The 17,966-nt window shown below is 44.0% G+C and overlaps 1 protein-coding gene across 2 annotated transcripts in view; it reads right to left on the bottom strand.

The window, feature by feature from the left end:
* The window catches only part of LOC140066437 (BTB/POZ domain-containing protein 2-like), a 300,718-nt gene that overhangs the window by 25,092 nt on the left and 257,660 nt on the right, over positions 1–17,966 (bottom strand). For both annotated transcript variants that reach the window (XM_072113839.1, XM_072113838.1), the window contains one exon: positions 13,179–13,325. In XM_072113839.1, the coding sequence (XP_071969940.1) occupies positions 13,179–13,325 (147 nt within the window). The remainder of the gene's footprint in view (positions 1–13,178; positions 13,326–17,966) is intronic.

Genomic DNA, 17,966 nt, shown 5'->3' with positions numbered 1-17,966 from the left:
TTTAAAGATATTTCAGCAGGAGGATCATCATCTTACACATGTCTACTCTACAAAACCAGGACATTATAAATTGTGAATAATTATTATTTCTTGAGAGATTTTAGCGAAGATGTGGGGCGGGGGGAAGGGGTTGGATTTGGTTTTATGAAGGGAGGTTGTTGGAAGAGAAATCTGTACTCCTAGATAGAATGTGTTCCTGTTGCCAGTCTAGCCTATATATATCATGTAGGATTTTGAGTCGATCTGGGGGAACTACATTGGAAGTATTTGCGATTTAGAATTGTTGACCTAATAATACAATATAATTACTATAGTCTTCTAAGAGTTTAAAGGCGTGCTCCAGAGATAATATAAGCTGAAAAGTCCGGCGGGGAATGATGCGAACAGCTGTGCGCCGGCCCTTTAACCGGTTAAGGACCGGGCCCTTTCCTGTTTTTTCATTTCCATTTTTCACTCCCCACCTTCAAAAATCTATAACTTTTTTTATTTTTACATGTAAAGAACTGTGTGACAGCTTGTTTTCTGCGTAACAAATTGTGCTTCATAGTGATGGTATTGAATATTTCATGCCGTGTACTGGGAAGCGGGGAAAAAATTCCAAAGGCAGTGAAAATGGTGAAAAACGCATTTGTTGTGTATTTTCTTGTGGGCTTGGATATTCACTAAGTGCCCTAAATGACATGTCTACTTTATTCTTTGGGTTGGTACGATCACGGGGATATCAAATTTGTATAGGTTTTGTAATATTTTCATACATTTACAAAAATTAAAACCTACAAATTTTTATTTTTATTTTATCATCTTCTGGCGCTAATAACTTTTTATACTTTGTTGTACGGAGCTATGGGTGGTGTCATTTTTTGCGACATTTGATAATATTTTCAATGATAACATTTTTAGGACTGTACGACCTTTTGATCACTTTTTATAGATTTTTTAATATTTTTCAAAACGGCAGAAAAGTGCCATTTTCGACTTTGGGCGCTATTTTCCCGTTACGGGGTTAAACGCATTGAAAAACTGTTAATATATTTTGATAGATAGGGCATTTTTGGACGCGTTGATACCTAATGTGTTTATGATTTTTACTGTTTATTTATATTTTTCAGTTCTAGGGTGAGGGGGGTGATTTGAATTTTTAGGTTTTTTTAATATAATTTTTTTTTTAAACTTTTTTTTATTTTTACTATTTTTCAGACTCCCTAGGGTACTTTAACCCTAGGTTGTCTGATCGATCCTATCATATACTACCATACTACATTATGGCAGTATATGGGGATTTTCCTCCTCATTCATTACAATCTGCTATCAGCACATTGTAATGAAGGGGTTAAAGCGAAATAGCCTCGGATCGTTGGAAGACCCGCGGCTACCATGGAAACGGATCACCGCTCCCCGATGACGTCACGGGGAGCGACGTTCCAAGGCAAGATGGCGGCGTCCATGCGCTGCTGTCTTTTTGAGGCTGCCAGCAGTTGTGTCGATAGCGATCGCTGTTTTAACACCCGCGAACGGTGCTAGCACCGATCGCCGGTGTTTCCGGTAAGTGTTTGCTGCAATATGCAGCAAAGACTTACCGGCTATGGAGACGGCTCAGTCCTTTTCCCACCAAGCCATGAAGATATTCGCTGTGGATGGGGAAAAGCCCCATAGGGGCTCCTTCAGTTTGTAGAAAAAAAAATTGTTATTAAAACTAAAGTAATTGGTTTGAAAAAGATATTCTACTGCCATAATAATGAATTCCTTTGGATTATCATATCCACTGTATTTCTCTAGGAGATGGGACAATGTGTTTCATGGTCTGGACAACTGATGAAGTATCTTTAAGGAAACCTGGAATCCTGGTTGTAAGTGAATGTCAACCCACTTACTAAGGTTTTTGTTTAAAGAACCCATACCCGCAATTATTGGCCTGAGTGGAGGGGGAAAGATAGGTTTGTGAATCTTTGTGAGGCAGTGGAAGATGGGGGTAACAGGATATGTAACTCTGTTAAGGTAAACCTAGTTGAAGGTTTTGGGATATGTCGGATGATCTCTTGTATGTACCCTGGAAAATGGTAAAAGGATGGCGTCTAGGATCCAGACCAGCACCCTCTTAGACTCCACCCCTGTACCTGGTGGTTAGAGAAGATGACACGCCTTACCATTCATCAGTGGCAGCCATCTTAGAACAGTTTATTTTTTCCATGTCTCTGCAGTTAAATTGCCTATGACTCTACTTTGTTGGTAACCATAAAGGCTAGTTCAGTTGTAGTTGTAGAAAACAACTGGTTTAGCAGCTGAGCACCCTTGGAGATTCTTGACAGATGTCTGGAATAAAGGCCGGCTGAAGGTGATATTTCATTAATTCCATATCTCTGCTTAGATAATTCTTGGAGTGGGAAGTTGTTTTGGTTGATTATGGTCCAGTTAAAACTTATTTGATCTTGACAATTAGAGAGAAACTACTATAAAAAGTGTTGCAATGTCTTTGGTACCTGCTTTCTGGTGTTTAAAGGTTAAACGAGGAAGATCGAGGGGGCATGAATCTGCGTTTTGTTATGCTCAGACCTGACAGGCAAATGTTTACAAAAGGTGGAGGCAATGGTGCATCCAATGTTTTAGCTGACTCCTGTTTCAGACACTGCAGTCTGGCCAGAACTTTATAGATAGCACTGAATGCTGGGATAGAGATAGTTAAAGGAGAATCCCATAAGTCTAGATGGGATAAAAGGGAGACGTAAACGGACATGGAAGAGTTCCACAGGAACGGTTTACAGCTTTTTGACACATGGGGTATAGCCTGACAGTGTAGTGTACATCTAGTGCACTTTGCCAGCTGTTTTGTAATGGGTTGTTACCAAAGGTGTTAACGGACTAGAGATATCTCTGCCAGACTGATGTACAGAGGAACTGATAAGACAGAAAGCCAGGAGAAACAGAGACCAGGGTCGACACTTTCACAGACCACACCAAAGGAAGACTGACAACAGTTCCGGAGGTCTCAGCCACCAGACCCAAGTGGGCGTGCTTCAACTAGCGGGGAGAAGACATTACTGAAGGGACTAAAGTGAGTGGCCACATTCTAGGAAACTGAGACGGCCCCAACAGGGCAGGACTAGGTGGTGATAACGGATGAGGACGTCAGCACGCACACCTCCCCAAGACAGAATTAGCTCCTCTCATTGTAGAACTGATGTGGGACTCCTCACCTGCTAGCCCAGTGAAGATTTAACCCGTTCCCGGTCAAGAAAAAGACCCAGAAAGAACAGCCGGATAGATGTAGGATGGTCCATGACTTCCAAGCTATCAATGAGTGTACTGTAGCCCAGTATTTCCTAACCCACACACCTCACTGCCAGCCATCCCCGAGAAAGCCAAATTCTTCACTATTATTGATCTGGCAAATGTTTTCCTCTCTGTGCCCCTACATGGAGATTTCCAGTACCTATTTGCCTTTACCAGTTCAGTATTCCAGTACACCTGGTGCAAATTCCCACAAGGGGGGAAAAACTTACCCAGCACTCCACAGCCCTACAGGATGTAGACTGGCAGACTAGCCCCTTACTGGATGTTGTCCTTTTACAGTATGTGGATGACCTACTGTTTCTGTGCCTCTATTTTTCAAGTTTGCCAGGATGCATCTTTTAACCTGATGTGTTTTCTGTTCCAGAAGGGTTGCAAAGTTTCCGGAGACAAACTCCAGTACTGCCAGGAGAAGGTGTCTTCCTAGCCCACTGATTCTCAGCCACTACCAGACCCTGACAGAGGAAAGAAAGCTGGCAGTCCAGAATATGCCCCTGTCCCGAGGCCCTAAGCCTCTTTAAAAATGTTTCTAGAATTGGCCAGCTACTGCAGGCCTGGGATAAGGTCTGCTGTCTCCAGCCTGATGCAGCCCCTTGATGATTGAATTGCCTCTTTCCTATTTGCCCTTAGAAGGCAATTGATGCATTCCACAGCCTTAAGTTGGCAAATCCTGTCTGCCCCGGCCCTAGGCACAGCCAACTGGCCAATCCTTTTATTTTATTTTGCACTGAGTATTTAAGCCACACCACATGCCCAGGAACATGGTGGCCTCCCCAGTGGCCCACTATTAAGCCCGGTTAGACTCAGTCATGAGGGGAGTCCCTTATGCGTTAGTAGCTGCAGCCAGCAATCTGCTCAGCAAGGCCAGTAAGTTAATCCCAGATCCTAGATCACTCAGTTACGGTGTAAACCACACATGATTTGCACAGTGTCCTCACCTAAGTACAGACTTTCAGGATTCAGAGAGGGGGAAGAGAAGGGTGCTTAACCAAGAGAAGAGTGATTAACCCAGATGTTGAGTCTGAGAAGACAGACTGTTCAATACTGGATGTAAAGTGGTCAGTGGCACACATGAGGTAGTATAGGTCCACACAGGTCAGCGCAGGAGATGGAGTGACGGCACCAGTGTCAGACTGGCCCACCGGAGTACTGGAGAAACCTCTGGTGGGTCCCGAGTCCAGACACTAAGTTACACACTGTGGGCTGGACAGACGAATTATACTTTGATAATGATGTGTCCCCAGGCCCGTCCAACTATCTCCCCTGACTGCAGGCCACATATGAGTAGGGCAGAGAGGTAGTGGGGTGGGCCCTGGGGGCACATCATTAACAAAGTATAATTCTGCTGCCCATCCACTCCTGGCACGTCCCTCTACTCAATAGCAGAGTCTACTGACTGCTGCTATATGAGCTTGGCCGGCCTGCCCTGCCGCCCTCTGCCCACCTCAGCTCACAGGCAACACGCCCGCGCACCTTTCATCCGGCCCTGGTGCCTTCTTTCGGCCTGGACTGCACTCCTCACAGGCCTGTCCGTCCTCTCCTACACTGCCATCGTGCTGACCTCCTCACCAGTTCCCGACCAAGGTAAATTCATGTATATGTGTATATGTGCTGTGTACATCTGTGTGTATATATGCTGTGTATATGTGCTGTACATCTCTGTGTATATGTGCTGTACATCTCTGTGTATATGTGCTGTACATCTCTGTGTATATGTGCTGTACATCTCTGTGTATATGTGCTGTACATCTCTGTGTATATGTGCTGTACATCTGTGTGTATGTGCTGTACATCTGTGTGTATGTGCTGTATAGCTATGTGTACGTATGCTGTGTATATGTGCTGTATGTATGCTGTGAATATGTGCTGTATATCTGTGTATAAATGTTGTGTATATGTGCTGTATATCTGTGTAAATATGCACTGTATATGTGCTGTATATCTGTGTATACACTCACCGGCTACTTTATTAGGTACACCATGTTAGCAACGGGTTGTACCCCCTTTTGCCTTCAGAACTGCCTCAATTCTTCGTGGCATAGATTCAACAAGGTGCTGGAAGCATTCCTCAGAGATTTTGGTCCATCTTGACATGATGGCATCACACAGTTGCCGCAGATTTGTCGGCTGCACATCCATGATGCGTATCTCCCGTTCCACCACATCCCAAAGATCCTCTATTGGATTGAGATCTGGTGACTGTGGAGGCCATTTGAGTACAGTGAACTCATTGTCATGTTCAAGAAACCAGTCTGAGATGATTCCAGCTTTATGACAAGGCGCATTATCCTGCTGAAAGTAGCCATCAGATGTTGGGTACATTGTGGTCATAAAGGGATGGACATGGTCAGCAACAATACTCAGGTAGGCTGTGGCGTTGCAACGATGCTCAATTGGTACCAAGGGGCCCAAAGAGTGCCAAGAAAATATTCCCCACACCATGACACCACCACCACCAGCCTGAACCGTTGATACAAGGCAGGATGGATCCATGCTTTCATGTTGTTGACGCCAAATTCTGACCCTACCATCCGAATGTCGCAGCAGAAATCGAGACTCATCAGACCAGGCAACGTTTTTCCAATCTTCTACTGTCCAATTTCGATGAGCTTGTGCAGATTGTAGCCTCATTTTCCCGTTCTTAGCTGAAAGGAGTGGCACCCGATGTGGTCTTCTGCTGCTGTAGCCCATCTGCCTCAAAGTTCGACGTACTGTGCGTTCAGAGATGCTCTTCTGCCTACCTTGGTTGTAACGGGTGGCGATTTGAGTCAGTGTTGCCTTTTTATCAGCTCGAACCAGTCTGCCCATTCTCCTCTGACCTCTGGTATCAACAAGGCATTTCTGCCCACAGACTGCCGCTCACTGGATGTTTTTTCTTTTTCGGGCCATTCTCTGTAAACCCTAGAGATGGTTGTGCGTGAAAATCCCAGTAGATCAGCAGTTTCTGAAATACTTAGACCAGCCCTTCTGGCATCAACAACCATGCCACGTTCAAAGGCACTCAATTCACCTTTCTTCCCCATACTGATGCTCGGTTTGAACTGCAGGAGATTGTCTAGACCATGTCTACATGCCTAAATGCAGTGAGTTGCCGCCATGTGATTGACTGATTAGAAATTAAGTGTTAACGAGCAGTTGGACAGGTGTACCTAATAAAGTGGCCGGTGAGTGTATATGCGTTGTATATGTGCTGTATATCTGTGTATATATGCGTTGTATATGTGCTGTATATCTGTGTATACCTGCTGTGTATATATGCTGTATATAATGTGTTTATATTTTTGTGTATGTTGTGTGTGTATGCTGTATATCTGTGCATATTCTGGATGTGTGGAGGAAAGCTAGAGCCCAGATGCCGATGGGACCTGGATGCTGGGAGAGAGGGTGTGCCTGCCCAGAGCCCTGCACCATACAGGTGGTCAGACGTTTTTCCCACGACCAAGCTACTGCCAGAGCTCCAGCCAAGAAGTTGGTGAGTGAGATTTTCTGCAGGTTTGGACTTCCAGAGACCTTAGTGTCCGGTCACAGAGCCCACTTCACTGGACAGGTAAAGACTGAAACCTTGTCCCTCCTAGGTGTAGAACAGGCCCTACACACCCCTTACCCTTCCCAGGCTAGTGGTAGGGTTGAGAGGCAAAATGGCAGGGAATAACAGGGAAACCATGGGCGAAGTAACCCTTCCTGCTGCCCTCTATTCGGTTAGGACCACCCCCAACAGAAAGATGGGATTGTCCCCTTTGAAGTACTTTTTGGCTGTGCACCCAGACTAGGCCGCATACCCTGAGGTAGTAAAGAGACACACCAGAGAGAGTCTGGAGCCTCACTACGATGGTCCTTTCCAAGTCCTGCTGACCAGTGCCACGTCTGTGAAGCTAGAGGGAAGCCAGCATGCTTCTATGCTTTCTATTGCACACTTACTTATTCTTCTGGCTAGCTGGTCTCTGACTGACTGTATGCTCAGGGACACCCTAACCCTTACTATCACTTTATCCATAGGGCTGACCAGGATGCGTTCCCTACGGTTGGTGCAACAAGACAATGACCTTCTTTAACATTGACAGCACAGGTAACCCTTTAGCAGTGTCTGATTTGTGCAGGATTTGTGGGGATAGGAGAGTCAGGTCAAGCCTAGAGGCTGGGAAGGTGATAAAATTTGTGCATTCCTTCCTTGTCATCCCCAAGGATATTTGATTAGACACATAAAAAAAAGGTAGAGAATTCCAAAGGATTCTGGAGGTCAAAGAGAGAAGCACCTAGATGACAACATTTATATAGATACAGTGGAAGCACCAAGGGGGGTTCCAGATGAGTTAAAGGCCCACAATCAGATATGGGCAGGTCTAGAGTCCATTATTCCCCAGATAGCTATGAGCAAAAATACTGATTGGATTAACAGTTTTTATTGCAATCAACAGAGATTTGTGAAATATATCCGAGATGCTTTCCAGAACCACTTTGGACATGATCCTTGCCGAAAAGGGAGGAGTTTGTAAGATGGTAGGAGCGGCTTGTTGCATGTACATCCCGGATTACAGCGTCCCATACCTATGCCCAATTACCTATGCCTTTGGAAAGATTGAAGGACTGTCCAGGGAACTCAAGAGAAACTCAGGAGTGGACAATTTATCCTTCACTTCATGGTTGGGGGATTGGAAGGGTTTCTTGACTTAAGTGGGGGTGATATTGGGAATTGTGATTTTACTCTTGTCGCTTATTGTGTGTTGTGTGGTCCCCCTCATCAAGTCCACCATTTATCATGGGTATCAGGAGTTAGACAAGCCAAAGACCCCTTACTCAAGTTACCTAAATTTGCATAATGAAGATATCCCTATAAGATCAACCACCCCTGAAACATATCAAACAGCCCCCTGGAGTATGGAAAGGTAAAGTAGAGATTTGATTCCCATATGTGAAAGTCCACTAAATAAGAGCACACGCAACAGGGGTGTGCTGTTATCCAACTGGAAAGAGGAGAACGAAGCACATATGGGCAAATCAGTAGGTCCTTCTAGAATAAGAGTATCTGAGAGAATTCCAGGATTTAGGGGAGACTGTTAAGGTAAACCTAGTTGATCGATCAAATCCTGTCATTTCTACTTGTCTTATTTTCTACTAGTACTGTAAAAGATACATTTTAAGATGGCGACGGCATCATGGATCGCACCTAAAGCTTTGAGGCTGAGGAATTTCAGGAATGCCCTATGGTGACGCAAGCATGAAATAGCAGGAAAACTAGTCAAGAGACTACACGATCTGGGAAGCCTGATATGTTATGTTTTGTATGCTCCTCCTTTTCTGCTTGTCACGCGTGCTCCGCTGGCTGCCTGGCCCACACTTACCTCTCCGGGCTCCTTGCTGTGCTCTGGGTCCCGGAGTGCAGGCCACATGTCTCCCTCCTCCAGGCCGCGCGCTCCCACTGCTAGGGTGCACAAGTGCTCACTTCTCTGAACTCAATGGGCCAGCGTCCTTCCCATTGGTGCTGGTCCCTTCCGGGTTTCCTATATAACCCAGCTGCTTCCTTCACTCCCGGACGGATCTTCAAGTCTTCCCACTGAAGTGAAAGCCTCCTGTGTGTATCCCGTGGTCCCGTTCCTGCGTGCTTCCAGACGCCTCCGTGTTCCTGTGCGTGTCCTGGGGTCCGTGTCCTGGGGTCCGTAGCCTGGGGTCCGTAGCCTGTGGTCCGGCAAGCAAAAGTTATTTCAAAAAAATTCAATGAAAAAAACTTTCCAAAAGCACTGATACAGATGGCATACAAGCAGAACAAAGAAAAAAAGAAACCAACCTCTTTTAAAAAAAACTGAAGACAGAAACAAATTCACATACAATTTTACCACCACTTTCGACAAAGAACATCATGCTATCAAAAAAATCCTTCAAGAAAACTGGCATATCTTATTACAAGATCCAATCCTTAAAGGGGTATTCTCGCCTGGGCATTCACATTCAGTTTCACTAATCTTCCATTTATAAACATTTCTTCAATTGGATGTTATTTAAAAAAATGTTCCTGTGTGAAGATAATTTCTCATAAATGTAGTCATTCTGTCCCTTAGAAACGAGATGACTTCCTCGGTTACGACCACGTCACACTCTGGCAGCAGTGGCCAGACATGCGCTATAGAGTCCTGCCGGACCCCCTGGATTCAGCAATCATTACCACAGGACGGCTGTAGGACCCGCAGCAACTCCCCGGACATTTCATATACAAAAACAATTTATTTCTTTGTGCAATCCCTCCAGCAGACGTGGCCGTATCCGAGGAAGCTATCTCGTTTCTAAGGGACAAAATGACTACATTTATGAGAAATTATCTTCACACAGGAACATTTTTTTTAATAACATCCAATTGAAGAAATGTTTATATATGGCAGATTTATCAAACTGAATGTGAATGCCCAGACGAGAATACCCCTTTAAGAAAGAACTTCCCCTACAAACTAGGATCACATTAAAGATCTAGATCCATTAAAGAACAGATCAAAGGTCACAAACCAGTCCCACCCTAAAAAAAACATTAGGCTTCTTTAAATGTAACAAGACAAAATGCCTTTGCTGCAATATAATGGAAAACGACAAAAAAACCCTTTAAATCTTCCAGTAATGGATAAACATTCCCCTGCAAGCATCATATCAATTGCGATTCATCATATGTGGTGTACCTAATTACCTGTAGTTGTGGACTACAATAAATAAGACGCACTATACAGTCACTACGGATGCGCATGAACGCACACCGTTTCAAAACTAAGATAGGTTTCCTGCAACAAAGCCTCTCAAAACATCTAACTGTATCGCATAATAGGATTTTTCATCAAGCAAAGGGATCAAACAAATTCCGGTTAATGTTAATAACAGACATGAAAGATTAAAGGGGTATTCCAGGAATCAGCATAATTCACATACAAATGGGCACTCAAAATATAAGCTAATGTGTAATTAGTTGTTATTTAAAATTTTGCTCCCCTTAGCAGAAAATGCTGGTGACATACACTGTGATGGAGAATTAAAATGCTACTGGCCCTTTAATCAGTCCGTTAATTTCCTCCGCGCGGTCCGTTGCAGGACAGAAGATGGCTGCTGGTCACATGTCCACATCACATGGCCTGAACCTGCCTGGGCAGGTCATGTGATCACCACTATGTTTGGCTGTAGTCGGTTGGTTGCAGTGCAGCCAGTATGGTCAGTGTTGTGGTGATGGCAGTTACACATCATTACTATGGTAATGAAAGTCTGTTATATCATCACTGTTAGCAGAGCATAAGTGGTAGGAGGAGTTACTGAGAACTAAAGGATCATGGAACTTGTAGTTTCCAGTGGCGGCCATCTTAGTGATAACTCCACCTACTTTAGGGAGGCCATAAACTTTGTAAATCATAAAATCAAATTATCTAAGCTTTGTTTTGTGACTAATGACATTGAGTATTGTTGTATTCATTTAGTTATATCATCATGGGTTTTTGTGCCAGACGTTCATATTCCTGGAATACCCCTTTAAATAAAAGAGAATCTTTTGGGATTTACAAGCTGTAATGCCTTCAACCTGATGGTCTAAATGAAATCATAGAACATGTATAAAAACAAAAGAAAAATAACAATTACTCCTATTGAATTAACTACATATATTCCGCTTTTCAATCAGAATACATTTATCTACTACTTCCGCTAATGACATCTAAAAGAGGATATCTTAAATCCTACCCTAACACTATAACCCTAGTAATCAGTTCATGCAACAGTAATAGGGTTTGAATATTGGTGCTCTGGCCCCTTCGTAAGAACCCATGACAGTAAGAGAGTTTGAGGAGACCCTGTCTTCATTGTATCGGGGTAGTGTTCCTAACTCTGTGGCGGTAGTGTTCCTCACTGTATGGCAGTAGGGATACCAAATTTGTATAGGTTTTATAATGCTTTCATACAGTTACAAAAATGAAAACCTCCTGTACAAAAAAATATATATATATATATTATTTTGCTGTCTTCTGGCGCTAATACCTTTTTTATACTTTGGTGTATGGAGCTGTAGGCGGTGTAATTTTTTGCGACTTTTGATGATGTCTTCATTGCTATCATTTTAAAGACTGTATGACCTTTTGATCACTTTCTATTGAATTTTTTATATTTTTCAAAATGGCAAAAAAAAGTGCAATTTTCGACTTTGGGGCGCCGTTATGGGGTCAAACGCAGTGAAAAACCATTATTATATTTTGATTGATTGGGCATTTGTGGACGCGGCGATAGCTAATGTGTTTATGATTTTTACAGTTTATTTATTTTTATATCAGTTCTAGGGAAAGGGGGGTGATTAGAATTTTTAGGTTTTTTTATTATAATTTATTTTTACTATTTTTCAGACTCCCTAGGGTACTTTAACCCTAGGTTTTCTGATCGATCCTATGATATACTGCCATACTATAGTATGGCAGTATATGGGGATTTCCCTCCTCATTCATTACAATGTGTTGATCGCACATTGTAATTAAGGGGCTAAACCAAGGCAGCCTCAAGTCTTCAGAAGACCTGAGGCTGTCACGCGATGGAGTGCCGCTCCCCCAAGACGTCACAGGGACCAACGATCCTTGGCAAGAATGCGGTGCCCATGCGCCGCCATTTGCTGGCGGCGATCTGTGGATTAACACCTGCGATAGGTGCTAGCACCGACCGCGGGTGTTACCGGTAAGCCATTGCTGTAATATGCAGCAAAGACTTACCGGATATGGAGAGGGATCAGGCTGTGATTCATTATGATTCCATTCGGTTCTAATCGAACTTTCTCCAAAAATTCAACAAACCTGGTCAAATCGAATTTTAAAAAATTAGCCCATCTCTAATCTAGACTGATATGGCTTATTAATACAAATGCAAAGCTACTTGCCCAACTATTACCCAATAGGTTGAAAAGGATGGTTTCCGCAGTTGTGCATGAGGATCAGTGTGGGTTTGTCCAAGGAAGAAGTACCAATGAAAATATTTATAGGCTTTTTTCCCACACCCATTTGGGGTAGGGGAAGACCTACTCCATCCTGTCGTTAGATACAGCAAAAGTGTTTGACAAGTTAGAGTTGGTCTTCCTTGGGGAATAATTGAAAACATTTGGATTGGGAAGAAAAATTATTGGATGGATGCTTTATTCTAAAGTACTCTCTTTTACTGTTTGCATTCCTTATTTTTTTCATCCGATTTTATTTTTAAAAATAAAGGGATTTGCATGTGGTGGAGAAAACAGTAAAATATTATTGTATGCAAACAATATATTAAAGTGAGCAAGTCTAAACTGCTATATCTTTACCTGAAATAATGCAGACGGTTGCGGAGTACAGGAAGGGGGGAGAGGGGGTTCTCTGTATTAGAGACCTACTGTGTCCTCTGGTCAATATATAGTTAGATTTGTAATCTTACATCCAGAACAATATTTTGAGTACCAATGTGTAAAATTAATGCAGATGAATGTGATTTCTCATCCTTAAAGGGGTTTTCCCACAAAAGAAAATTCTCCTGTCCTAGCAGGAAGTGACCAGTGAGTATCTCTGAGCTCCATGCAGGGGGCGGGGCTACAGGCTGAGAGCAGAGACAAACAGAGACAGAAATCTCATCTGTACAATCTCACACAGAAATCCAACAGGACGGCCAGATCCCAAGTCAGAAGTTGCAGGGTCGTGTCTAGGGGCAAATGAAATTGTGTACACTAGGACTGATTGAGACAGGTTGGGCTTATATCTGTGAAATGCTGCATTTTTGCAACAATGAATTAGAGAATGTGTTATTTTGTTATCCAAACAGGATCAGCACCTGGACATGGATGCATCGATAATCTAAAATGGATAAACTTAGTCTTATGTTAAACAACTGGTTTAGTCAAATAAGAAACTGAATGAAGATGTTTGGTTATACTATACCTTTAGTGTTGCACATGCGGTATAGTTGACGTTGGGAAGAATTTCCACTGGTTCTTTGAACATCACTCTAAATGTGTTAGAAGATCCGTCACAGCTGAATCCTGTGTCATTCTGTCCAAGCACTGTGTTGCTATCTGTGTGAATAATCTGAGAATACAAAAGGGAAAATATAAATTTTTTCACAAATTGCAAATTAGCAAAATACTACTAGCAACAGAAGGGGCTGCTGCATCCCAGACTGGGCTTGATAAAAAAAATTACTTCCCGACCGTACATTACTATGAAAACATATTGGGGCAGATTTACTTACCTGGTCCATTCGCGATCCAGCAGCGCGTTCTCTGGGGTGGATTCGGGTCCGGCCGGGATTTAATAAGGTAGTTCCTCCGCCGTCCACCAGGTGGCGCTGCTGCGCTGAAAAGCATCTGAACGCACCGGAATTCCCCGAGGCCAGCTGAGTGAAGGTAAGCGCTCATGAGCGACACTTTTTCCGTTTATAAATGCGGCGGTTTTTCCGAATACGTCGGGTTTTCGTTCGGCCACGCCCCCCCCCATTTCCGTCACGTGCATGTCGGCGCCGATGCGCCACAATCCGATCGCGTGCGCCAAAATCCCAGGGCAATTCAGGTACAAATCGTCGCAAATCGGAAATATTTGGGTAACACGTCGGGAAAACGTGAATCGAGCCCTTAGTAAACGACCCCCATTGTATCACCCTGATCTTACTCAATATGATAATGAACCAACATAACTAGATAGAAACATTACAAAACATAATAATGAATTTATAAAAATTTAAAAAAGTTGCAACATTCATTTAACCCATTCAGGATCACGGAATTTAATAAATGTATCCAAAATGTTTCTTGTAATAATTGGTGTTTTATTTGTTCAGCAACGTTCCCTTCCACTTCTTGTAAAATACACCATCTCAAATTGTATACCTTATGTTTTTGTTCATAAAAATGTTTTGCACTGTTGTCTCCCCATAGCATTTCATTTTACTTGTATCCTGTACCTCAATCTTCCTCTGTTTGTCCTCTCTTTGCATTTTAACCTCTAAGGTTTTAATGGCTGAACAATGTCCGTTCAGTCATAATTTTACAGGGCAAGTGGTTTGCCCTACATATATTTTACCACAAGGGCATTTCAACAGATAAACCATGTTAGAATTGCAGATGAGGTACCCAAATCCACGGGTAGACTCAGTTTGCAGATACAGCAGCGAGATGCTTGATAGCAAGCCATTGGAAAAGAACAGCCCCACGACTTTGCTGGAACTTCAGGCTAGGGTTCAGGAGACTTGAAACATGTAACGCCTGACGGCATGGGTGAACCAAGCCTTTCTGCTACCTGAGGCGAGCCATAGAGTGACGCCCCCCCCCACCATATATGTAATATATCAGGGAACAGATGTGTCAAGACCAGATCCATCATTTTGGTTTGGTGAGAAAATAAAGCAAAACTCATACAGCGTACCGCCATGAAATATAAAATGCATACAGCTTGCTGCCATGTAGTATAAAATGCATACAGCTTGCCACCATGTAGTATAAAATGCATACAGCGTACAACCATGTACTGTAAAATACATACAGCTCACCGCCATGTAGTATAAGATAAATACAGCATACCGCCATGTAGTATAAAATAGATACAGCGCACCGCCATGTAGTATAAGATAGATACAGTATACCGCATATGTAATATATCAGGGACCAGATGTGTTAGGACCAGATCCATCATTTTGGTTTGGTGAGAAAATAAAGCAAAATTCATACAGTTTACCACCATAGAGTATAAAATGCATACAGCATGCCGCCATGTAGTGTAAGATAGATACAGCGTACCGCCATGTAGTATAAAATGCATACAGCGTACCGCCATGTAGTATAAAATGCAAACAGCATACCGCCATGTAGTGTAAAATGCATAAATCATATCGCCATGTAGTATAAAATGCATACAGTGTACCGCCATGTAGTATAAAATGCATACAGTGTACCGCAGTGCAGTACGTCCTTAAATACGTCCCCCCTACGTTCCTGTGAATTCCGCGCCATCAAATTTGGCAGCACTTTAATAATACACACATATACTGCATATACACACACACCATATACACTCATACAGCATACACAAACACACATACAACATACACTCACCGGCCACTTTATCACATGGCCGCAACTCACTGCATTTAGGCATGTAGACATGGTCAAGACAATCTCCTGCAGTTCATCAGTATCAGTATGGGGAAGAACGGTGATTTTAGTACCTTGGTTGTTGGTGCCAGAAGGGCTGGTCTGAGTATTTCAGAAACTGCTGATCTACTGGGATTTTCACGCACAACCATCTCTAGGGTTTAAAGAGAATGGTCCGAAAAAGAAAAAACATCCAGTGAGCGGCAGTTCTGTGGGCAGAAATGCCTTGTTGATGCCAGAGGTCAGAGGAGAATGGGCAGACTGGTTCAAGCTGATAAAAAGGCAACACTGACTCAAATCGCCACCCGTTACAACCAAGGTAGGCAGAACAGCATCTCTGAACGCACAGTACGTCGAACTTTGAGGCAGATGGGCTACAGCAGCAGAAGACCACACCGGGTGCCACTCCTTTCAGCTAAGAACAGGAAACTGAGGCTACAATTTGCACAAGCTCATCGAAATTGGACAGTAGAAGATTGGAAAAACGTTGCCTGATGAGTCTCAATTTCTGCTGCGACATTCGGATGGTAGGGTCAGAATTTGGCGTCAACAACATGAAAGCATGGATCCATCCTGCCTTGTATCAACGGTTCAGGCTGGTGGTGTCATGGTGTGGGGAATATTTTCTTGACACTCTTTGGGCCCCTTGGTACCAATTGAGCATCGTTGCAACGCCACAGCCTACCTGAGTATTGTTGCTGACCATGTCCATCCCTTTATGACCACAATGTACCCAACATCTGATGGCTACTTTCAGCAGGATAATGCGCCATGTCATAAAGCTGAAATCATCTCAGACTGGTTTCTTGAACATGACAATGAGTTCACTGTACTCAAATGGCCTCCACAGTCACCAGATCTCAATCCAATAGAGCATCTTTGGGATGTGATGGAACGGGAGATTCACATCATGGATGTGCAGCCGACAAATCTGCGGCAACTGTGTGATGCCATCATGTCAATATGGATCAAAATCTCTGAGGAATGCTTCCAGCACCTTGTTGAATCTATGCCATGAAGAATTGAGGCAGTTCTGAAAGCAAAAGGGGGTTCAACCAGTTACTAGCATGGTGTACCTAATAAAGTGGCCGGTGAGTGTATATAACATAACATAAAGTTACTTAATCTTTTTGTGTCCTGGTTGCAGCGCTGGCGGGTGGCTGCTGGCGGGCAGTTGGCTAAGTCAGCGGGTGGCCGGGTGTCTGTGTCAGCGGACGGCCTGGTTGCAGCGCAGGGGTTGCCATGTCAGCTATAGGCCAAGTGGCCGCACTGGCGGCGGGCCAAGAGGCTGTATGGGTGGGGGGCTACACCGGCAGTCGGATGGCCGTGTTTGCGGGCGGCCAGCTTGCAGCAGGCGGGGTGGTTGTGTCGGCAGGGGGTCGTGATGGCAATAGGCTGAGTGGCCACGCCGGCAGCCGGGTCACAGTACTGGCGGATGAGTGCCAGTGCAGTCGTGGGCGACAGACTGTCAGTGCCGGTGGGTGGCCGTGTCTGCGACAGATTGGCAGTGCTGGCCGGCCGACTGGTAGCGCTGGCGGTGGCCGTATCGGCGATAGGCTGAGTGGCCGCGTCAGCGGCTGAGTGGCCACGTCAGCGGCTGAGTGGCCGCATCAGCAGCTGAGTGGCAGCGCGGGCAGCCGGACGTTCATGTCGGTGGGCGACAAACTGGCATTACTGGCGGCCGGGCAGCTGGTAGCGCCAGAGGGTGGGCTGTGTCCGTGTAAGGCTGGCAGTGCCAGTGGCCGGGTGGCTGTGTCGGCGGACGGCCAGGTGGCTACACCGGCAGGCATCCCCGTAGCAGCTGCTGCAGCACAATGCCGCCCCCCTCAGCAAGCAGGAGGTGCGCCTCCTGAGGCAAAGTTCTCAACTCGCCTCATGGCAGGTGCCCCCCTGAACACGGTCCTCGCCTTTGATAAGGTTTGGGAGCTTTGGGACACTTACTGGGCTCAGGAACGAATACTGGATGATTGAACATATATTCCCCCAACCTTCCCTCTCCCTTTTCCCCTTTTGGGGTCTAAGTCTTTTGTGATTTTGTCTCCGTTGCATTGCTGCTTACTCGCAGGTCAAGTTCTGTAAATATGACTGGCGTATAGGCCTATTGTAATAACTAAATGCTAGCATATTTAATGTACTCTGCCTTTTGTTAATAGCTATAATTGTGTAGCAGCAATCTGTTTCATGTCAGAGATTTTTTCTACAGTTCATATCTACTATTTTATGAGATCATTATTGTGTTTTTGTATAGTTTTGGAAAAGAAAAACTTTCAATAAAAATACAATTGATAAAAAAAAAAAAACAATTGCAGGTGAAAAAAGATGACTCGGGATAGAATATCCCTTTAAAGGATGGCAGATGGTCTCTCGCTTAATAAAGCCGAACATTGCTGGCAACCCGTACATGTATACTTGCATTACGCCTAGACTGTAAAAAGGTCTGTTTACCACATCTTGTAGGTTCTATATCAGAATGTACCAGCATATAAGATAACGACTTCCCTTTGCGGTATAGCCCCAATGTTTTATGAATGACCACTTAATTATCTTGGCATGTTCATCATATGTTGATATAAATAATAACTTT

The sequence above is a fragment of the Engystomops pustulosus genome, chromosome 1 (assembly GCF_040894005.1).
Source record: "Engystomops pustulosus chromosome 1, aEngPut4.maternal, whole genome shotgun sequence".
Taxonomy (NCBI): Eukaryota; Metazoa; Chordata; class Amphibia; order Anura; family Leptodactylidae; genus Engystomops; species Engystomops pustulosus.
The sequence above is the reverse complement of the archived record's forward strand: the minus strand, read 5'-3'. Positions and strand labels throughout refer to the sequence as shown.